The 9,010-nt window shown below is 40.2% G+C and overlaps 1 protein-coding gene across 1 annotated transcript; it reads right to left on the bottom strand.

Moving 5' to 3' along the window:
- Positions 1–3,990: 3,990 nt before the first annotated feature.
- On the bottom strand, positions 3,991–8,075 carry LOC102193656 (extracellular calcium-sensing receptor-like). Its single transcript, XM_005754760.1, has 9 exons — positions 7,840–8,075; positions 7,319–7,613; positions 7,082–7,168; positions 6,605–6,874; positions 6,177–6,383; positions 5,818–6,093; positions 5,225–5,452; positions 5,006–5,129; positions 3,991–4,919 (listed from the first exon to the last, which is right to left on the bottom strand). Exons 1-9 carry the CDS (start codon positions 8,073–8,075, stop codon positions 3,991–3,993), a joined length of 2,652 nt encoding a protein of 883 aa, XP_005754817.1.
- Positions 8,076–9,010: the final 935 nt, after the last annotated feature.

Genomic DNA, 9,010 nt, shown 5'->3' on the forward strand with positions numbered 1-9,010 from the left:
GGGTGTTTCAAATGTCTGGCTCCGCCTCTGGTATCAACTACATAATCATAATGCAGTATGAACACGCAAGAATGCCAAAAGAAACACATAAAAATTGAATTAACAACAAACCTGTTGCCTTATGCAAGAGCCATCCTCCACAAAGATATTCCATTTTTGGAAAGGTTTCTTCCAGAAGTCTAGAAATCTTAGTTAAAAACACAGTTAAGCAGAATGGAACACTAAATGGACTGTGGCATATGATTCAGGCTAAATGCGTCTGCCAATGACTGATTTTAATACTGACTACACAAACTTACCTCTGCATGGTCACCATCTTCTGGAAGAGACACTGTTTGTCTCCCCATGCCAGCTTGTAGAAGTTCAAGCTCCTCAGCTGGCAAAGGTGTGTAGGATGTAATTTTTGATTTTTGACAGCAAATAAAAACTGAGGCCTGTGGTCTTACTGCCTGCCTTAACACGCTGCTTAGTAGATGTTAAACATCTCTTTTTACCACGGCTAAAGTGTGATTTGAAATATCCTGGAAATGATCTGTGTGATGAAAATGCATGAGTTTAAAAAATGCAGTGTTGCATAACATAAGGGTTATTGTTTAATAAAGTTATTAAATATGACATCAGTCCTTAATAGCACATTTTAATTTAAAAATCAATGTTGATAAATCCACAAACCAAATAACTTTAACAGAAAAGATTGCAAAAAGTAAAAAAAAACAACAAAAAAACCCCACACAAAACAAGCAAAAACCTTGTCATCTCTTGCTGGATAGTCAGATTTCTAGGCTCCGGCTGCCCACTCTCTGTTGGCCTCCATGAAGGATTTGTGGATATGTTGTTAAGCAGCAAAGACACCAGATTTCTTACTGCTGACTCAACTGCACCATTACCCTAAAAAACATGATTAGGATACACTCCCTCAGTAAGACAACTACGCTGGTAATTACCCATAAGGCTAGCTTAAACTCTACAGCTGCATCTGTAACTACAATTTCACAGCATATTAAACAGAAAGGACAGCAAATTACTAAATTCACAAAAAAAAATTTAAACTCACCTGATACTGTGGTGTAGTATTATTGGAGCCATTGTTTGATTCTGCCATCTCTTCTTTAGCTGCAGAGTAAATCAAAAATCCCTCTATCTGCAAGAAGCGAGGCTGAGTGGATAGTGTTTCTGGTGTCCGGAAGGCAGTAGCTAGCGAGCTGATTGGAGCCAATCAGAATTTTTGAAACCAAGTCTGTGATTGGTTGGTTTTGTGGCACACTTATAACGGTGTACAGAGAGTGGAGCGTACGAAGCAGAGAATGTTGTGAGCGCAAGCAACACATTGCGAGCAAGCGCAAATGAAAAAACTGAGCGAGAGGGGGTACTATTGTGTGTGTATATGGATAAGCGCAAACACTGAAATACGTTTTTTGCACGCAGCAATGAATTTTGTTCACTCAAATTCAGCTTTTGTACGCTCAAAATAAATTTCTCCTCAAAATGCAACACTTGCACCTGTTGCACCTGCAATTTTTTTTTACGTGCCCTCAATTTTTTTTCTATTTTTCAGAATAGTGGCACAAAAATAACGCCATACATCACCGCCATCTGCCATGGACTACCCTGTCTGCTCTGTCTCCGCCATCTAGACCATTGGGTCCTGCCTCATCCCAGCCAGAGGCCTCGGGTTTCAGGTTTCATGTTCTCACATGTCACGTTCTGTGTACCTAGTGTTTAGTGTTTAGGTTTTCCCATTTTAGTTTTTGTTAGTTTAATCTTAGTCTCTCTTTATTTTGTATTTTGTGCAGTCGAAAATAAAAGTCTTGCTTTACGGTCCAGTTCCGTCTCCATTGTCTGCATGTGGGTCCACTCTTTCTGCACTCCACCTGGTCTGCCATCCCAGACCTGACAATTAGTCAATTCTTAAATCTTATAATTCTTAAATCTTAATCCTAAATCCTTAGTTATTTAATAATTTATATCATGAAAGATAAAGATTCCTTTATTGTAGCTGTAGTTGGGCATTGTACATTGAAATTGGAGCAGACCTTATGTTTCAGCAGAGCTTATGTTTTAGCAGATTAGTATACACACTGTAATGATGGTTAAAGGTTATTTTACTGTGTTAGAAAAAAAATGGTAAATGGCCTGCATTTGTATAGCACTTTATCCAGTCCCTAAGGACCCCAAAGCGCTTTACACTACATTCAGTCACTCACCCATTCACACACTGGCAATGGCAAGCTACATTGTAGCCACAGCTGTCCTGGGGCGCACTGACAGAGGCGAGGCTGCTGGACACTGGTGCCACCAGGCCCTCTGACCACCACCAGTAGGCAAACGTAGGGTTAGCATCTTGCCCAAGGATATTTTACATGCAGCCAGGAGGCAGCCTGGGATCGAACCACTGACCTTTTGATTAGTGGCTGACCTGCTCTGCCACCTGAGCTACAGCCACCCCAGGTTAGGTTGGCTATCTCTGTGCACTGTTGTTGTTTTGTTAAAGATACATGTTTGGTTGTGCTGCAGGAAGAAGTGAGTTAGTGTGTGCGGGAAAGGGAGGGGGGTTCTTGTTGCTGTTGTCCGGAGCTGGAGGAAGTGGGTTGTACCAGAAGACTCTCCCCGGGGATAACGGCCTGTTTGCCTGTACTTATTTAATAAACTGATAAACTGAGGTCAAAACCGTCTGGTGCTTGAGAGCATATGGGAACGTTACACTGGTGTCAGAAGTGAAGAGAAAACAAATAAAAAACCTGACACCTGGAGCTGTTGCTGGCGACACTGATCGACACAAGACGGGGGATGTTGCCAGACAAGATTAAGAAAGAGATTCAGGAGAGGGAACTTCGTCTGCACTCACCTACCCATAGAGTGAGGGAAATGGCGCCGTGGCTGTCGGCTCAGGCTGGATTTTCTCCAGGTTTGACTGGACTCTTTTCTATTGATTAATCTTTTTGCGCCATGACCATGGTTTCAGCGGGACAGAGTTGTCATCGCATGGCGCGCCGTCACGTGATGTAAACAAACATGGTGGCACCCAGCAAGCTGCGGCGAACATAAAAACGCAGGACGCCACGGGAAGTGGCCAAGGGACCATGTAGGTGGGAGTACAAAGGCCAGGGAGACCGACACCCCCACACCACCTCCATTACCACCCAGTGCAGTCGTTGCTGTGGGCTGGACCCAGGCTGGTGACTTTTGCCATGTTCCGGTGACAATTGCAGGGGTGTCCTGTATGGTCCTCCTGGACACGGGGTCCAATGCAACACTGGTCCGACCTGATATTGTCCCAACTGGAGCTGTGCAACCAAGTAATATGCAACTTAGAACTGTGACTGGTGACCTGGCCCCAATTAGAGGGAGGGGAATGTTCCAGTTTAAGGTGGGAGACCTCGGTGTACCTTATGCTGTCTGGGTGGCTGGCGTGCAGTACGCCTGCATCCTTGGACTGGACTTTTTGCAAGCCATCAGTGGTGTACTGGACCTGGGCAAAGGCTTTCTAATACTCCCTGAAGGGAAGAGGGTGCAGCTTATCCCTCACCCGGTCTGCCACAGGGATCCCAGGATTGACGAGTTTGGTAAACCTTGGTACAAAGGTTAAAGGTTATTTTACTGTGTTAGGTTGGCTATCTCTGTGCACTGTTGTTGTTTCTTTAAGATACATGTTTGGTTGTGATGCAGGAAGAAGTGAGTTAGTGTGTGCGGGAAGGGGAGGGGGGGTTCTTGTTGTTGTTGTCCAAAGCTGGAGGGAGTTGAGCTATACCTATAATGAACATTACAGGCCTCTCTCATCTTTTTAAGTGGGAGAACCTGCACAATTGGTGGCTGACTAAATACGGTTTTGCCCCACTATATGTTTCTCAGTGAACATCAGTTCCAGAAAGACCAAATACCCTGGAATATAACATAGCAGTATGAAACCATATTTATTGCTTTGTTCATTTAGACAATGTATTTTTTTTTAGTTGCGTATAAGCTTAAATAAAAAAAATATCTGGACGTTTTCTACTGTATATGAAAAAACTGTGTTCCATTGCGGCGAGCCATTATAGCTTTCTTTGTGTTCAACTCTGGTCTCAAAAGGATTATGTAACATTTGGGTCCAAACAATGTGACCAAGAGTCCAAAACTTGAGGCCAAGATGGCAAATACCTCCACTGCATCTGCATAATTTCCTGGTGAGCTGATATAAACAGGAACAAAGGCCACCCACACAGCACAGAAGATCAGCATGCTGAATGTGATGAGTTTGGCCTCATTAAAACTATCAGGGAGATTCCTCACCAGGAATGCAATTAGAAAACTGAGGAAAGCTAGCATCCCAATATAGCCCAATAACACTGCAAAACCAACAGTTGACCCAACTGCACACTCATAAATGATTTTATCATTGTGGTATTGGGTGTTTTTATGTGGAGTTGGAGAGGAAGAAACAAGCCAGGTAGTGCAGATGGCTGCTTGAATAGCTGTAAGAAATAGAACTGTTCCTCTCTGCTGCATTGCACCAAACCACTTCAGACTGGTTCCCCCTCCTGGCTTGGAGGCTTTGAACACAGCCAGAACTACCATGGTTTTTACCAGGATGCATGAGACACACAGCACAAAGCTGATCCCAAATGCTGCATGCCTGAGTTGGCATGTCCATAGCCTAGGTCGTCCAATGAACAGCAGTGAACAAAGGAAACACAACTTGAGTGACAGCAATAGCTGGAAACTAAGTTCTGAATTGTTGGCACGTATTATAGGTGTTCTGCGATGGTAGAAAAAGATTCCTAGAACAATAACACATATAAATGTTCCCAGCAGTGAAGTTGCTGTCAAGCAAATACCCAGAGGCTCATGGTAGGAGAGGAACTCTGTCTTCTTAGGAACACAGTGGTCACGCTGGGGGTTTGACCAAAAATCCTCTGGACAACTGGTGCACTCCAAGGAATCTACAAAAAGGGGGAATATGGTATCATACATACTATGTTTAATATGAATCAAATTAAATATGCAACAGTAAAAGATAAAAACTTACTGCTCTTGTTAGTGGTTTTTCCCTCAGAACAAGGGATGCAGTCAAAACAGCATTTGGGTTCCTCCTTCTTTCTCACCATGTGGGTACCAGGAGGACAGCTCTCACTACATACTGATCGAGGTGGCTATAGGATGAAATTAAATATTACCTGCCAGAATTACATATATTATGTAATACATATATGTGCCAAAATATAAAAGTCTAAAAACCATATCTAACCTTTTTGGATTCAAAGTTCCAGAAGATTTTGTCTTCATCAAGTATGAGTTCTTCACCTTTGAAAGCGGACCTCTTAACCTCACCCACAGTTTGAATTTTAATGTTTCCATCAGGGAGCCACAACCAGTTCATCACATCATAAATTGGCACCACATCACCATTCTCATCAAATGACACTTGATCACCAAATGGCGTGGTAAAATTGACCATTTCCAAATAATAAATAAGCTGTTAAAAAGGGATTTATAATAAATACATTATTTTTCATAGTGCAAACAGTGGAACCTGGTATTAAATAATCAAATATAACATTAAATCGGATTTATATAAATATATAAAATTATTACAATCTAACTCAAAATCAAAGATAGCACATCACTAATACTGCTGTATATGCATACTGGTTTATGATCTCTCAGATCTAAATATATTAACCATTACTCCAGTTCAGAAGGATGAAAACATCTTTTTAGCTCATTCAAACTTTTTCATGGTTTGTCTTTCGTATTTACTCTACTGTGTACATTCTGTTCTGAAAGTAATTATAGGGCAAAAGATCTTCTCATTTAATGGAGTGCAATTTGATATCAAACCTGCCACGGTTCCAATGTTTGCAATGTGGCACAGCTGTGGCCACGGAAAGGTCCTCTTCCTGGCTTGCACCGTAACATGTCATCAAGGGAATATGCTAAAGCATATACAGCTTTGTACACATTGTATTCTGGCCGGAGGTTGGAAATATCCAAAAACTCAGAGTCCACATGGTCCAGATCTTCCTCTCCAGTGCATAATGTACCTCTACCTTCTACCCAGCCTGTTGGAGCTGGTGTAAATCTGCACTTAAATGTGAATTCCCAAAACTGATTCACCTGAAATTTATTGAAAATGATTTTTACAAATAATAAAAATATATACATCTTGGACATATGATAAGAAAGAGTTCAGCTCTCACCATGCTATTTCCATAGCTGTTATTGTGATGTAGGTCAGGACGTATTTGTAAGAGGAATTCCCTGAGCCCTGGTATTTCTCCTCGACGAATTGCAATGCCCAGTGTTCCACCCAGATATGGCATGAGCTGAGGTGTTTGGAGCACAGTAGCTTCTGTCCAGGCTTCACTGGCCATCCACTGTAGGCCAGTTAGATTTTGCCTCACTACCTGTGCATTGTATTATACAAAATCTGTAATGTGATATTGTTGCTCAAAACTACTTTAGTGACATAATATTACAGTAGATGCAGTAGATGCTCATGATGCAAATTAATTCTACATGACTAGTTTTTACTACACATTCACACAGACATATAAAACATGTTTTGCACAGTCTAATGATTTTTATTCTTGCAACTAGTATTAATTAAATTGTTTTAAACCCAAACCTCTTCCATAAGGTTTACTATGCGACTATGATGTGCAAAAACAATGACAACTCGAGCTGAGGACATTTTCATCACATTCACAATCCTCCTGAGTTCATCCATGTCTTTGTCCCAGGGTAAAATCTCGAAGTAAGCCAGGCATCCTTCACCCGACAGACTGAGATCAGATTGCAAAGATCTGGCTGCGTGAAGTCCGTAATCATCATCACTGACAAGAAGACCTGCCCAAGTCCAGCCAAAGTGTTTTAGAATCTGAATCATAGCACGTACCTATGTAAATACAAATTAAAGGGTGAGCGCAAAGACAAACAAATCTTTCATACCAGTATTTGCAGATCAACTTCCACAGCACACAGGTAGAATTTTTAGTTTTTTACATCATTATACATTCTGTTAAAAAACGGGTATTTTATTCCTGAAAATACTTCTGTTGTTGCATTAATAATTTAGTGACAAATGTGAAATTGTGCTCCTGACCTGGAAAGCATCACTTGGTATTGTTCTAAAGAAGGATGGATACTTTTGACGGTCAGTTAGGCAGGAACAAGTGGCAAAATAACTCACCTGTGAAAAATACACATTATGTATAAATATCCAAAGTCTGTACTCCTTTATTATTTTTATCATGTTAGCTCTATTATTAAGTGGCTTTATATTTGCTATGAAATCAAAATAATACAAGGTATCTATTACAAGATTAAGAAGACCACTTACCATGGGTACTCTGTACAAACCTAAGACGTTGGAAATGGCAATAGAATGTGTAGAGGAAGAATCACCCACAATCCCTATGACTGGAAGATTTCCAGTACATCTATTATCTAATATAATGTTTTCCTCTTGACCACTGGCTAATGACAATGCTGCACGGAATCCAATTCCAAGTGTGACACAGTTATCATAAAGAGTGTATCCAAGAGTGACATTTGGCAGCAGGTTGGAGTTTCTGTTGATCTCATCAATAGCAAAGGCCATGGTTTGTGCCTGCCTAAATCCTAGTTCATAAAAACTAACAAAGAAAAATACAACAGAATACTTGGAAAACATGTTACACAAATACTGTTATAAACCACAATTAAAGGGATTTTTAATGACAAAAAAAAAATACAAAGAAGATGTTTCATTCCAGACAAGGCATTTTTTCAAATGTATTAATGCAGAGAGTACTAGATATAAGATGCATATCAATAATAGGTTTTCGCTTTCGTTTTCACTTTTTTCCCTGACATACTTACCCATGGCAAGTAGGCTGTTGTGGCTGTGAGGTAAAAGACAGGTCAGCAACGCTTGAAAAAAAGTGGACTTGAAACAGTCCACCCAGAATGACATCTCCACTCTTGTGCATGCCATTTAGATGAAATTGTCTCTGTAACTGACAGGAGGAGGGAAACAGAGAAGAGGCTACAGCAGAAGAAAAATAGGAATACAGCAAAATGAATAAGAGCAAGTTGGTTTGTAATAATGACCACATGACAGCTTTCTGACTTTCTGAGTCTAGTCGTTAGGTTTTATTGTTTTGCCATTCCCTTTTATTGACATGCTGTGTTAACTAATCTTGCATACCACCCATAAGGGAAAAACAAGGAGCAGTGGCAGGACCTAAAGGACATGTCATTTGAGATTACGTTTGTATGCAGGTAGACCTCGATAACACTGCAAGTTAATTAGTTATCAACAAGGACTCAGCTCTTTTGTGTGTTTTTGTTTTGTTAATTTAAATTTTATATTTTTTAGTCAATATAAAGGAAGAATTAATAGTCTTGTGGTTGATCCAACGTGGCAAGTAAGTAAATAAAATGTTATTTAATAGCACCTTTCAAAATAAACCTCACAAAATGCTTCACAATTAATTCCAGAACATGAAAAGAAAAGTTAACCAAATGCAAGTCATAAAAAAGAGACCACCAAATTCAGAGATCTTCATCTTAGACAGGGACAGCCCAGAGTCTAGAGGTTTCAAAAGCTCTTTGTCCTTTAGTTTTCAGCTTCTTATGATGTCCAGCCAGCAGACCCTGCTTTAAGATTTAGCAAATGCGGCAAGGAGACCAAGATCTTCCATTACCAGCACAAAACAAACTTCAGCTATTTCTTTATGTAAGTGGTTGGATGACAGCCTTAAAATAAGTAGGACCTTGACCAGAGTCCAGTTATGTTTTAATTATAGTCAGCACATGGACACATATAGACTGAAAGAGATTTTTGGACAGAGATGTGTAAAACATCAAGCGAGCAGAAGGATGCTTTCACTGAGTCAACTAATTTAACCAGCTCAGTTTAAGAAACAGATAAAAAAAAATTAATATAACATGTCAAACTGGAGCAGGAACAGCCAACAAAGATGCTAAAGGAAAAACATTTTGTCTTTAGCATCAAACATCACTGATTTTTTTCTGCTTATAAAGAAAC

The sequence above is a fragment of the Pundamilia nyererei genome, unplaced genomic scaffold, assembly GCF_000239375.1.
Source record: "Pundamilia nyererei isolate P.nyererei 1_Seehausen unplaced genomic scaffold, PunNye1.0 scaffold00640, whole genome shotgun sequence".
NCBI classification, from domain to species: domain Eukaryota; kingdom Metazoa; phylum Chordata; class Actinopteri; order Cichliformes; family Cichlidae; genus Pundamilia; species Pundamilia nyererei.

Excerpts from the sequence above, each read along its gene's own strand:
- LOC102193656 (XM_005754760.1), bottom strand. The coding sequence starts at position 8,075 with ATGTGGTCATTATTACAAACCAACTTGCTCTTATTCATTTTGCTGTAT. Across the intron at positions 6,384-6,604 it reads TAGTAAACCTTATGGAAGAG|GTAGTGAGGCAAAATCTAAC; the intron begins GTTTGGGTTTAA and ends TACAATGCACAG. Across the intron at positions 5,130-5,224 it reads GGAACTTTGAATCCAAAAAG|CCACCTCGATCAGTATGTAG; the intron begins GTTAGATATGGT and ends TTCATCCTATAG.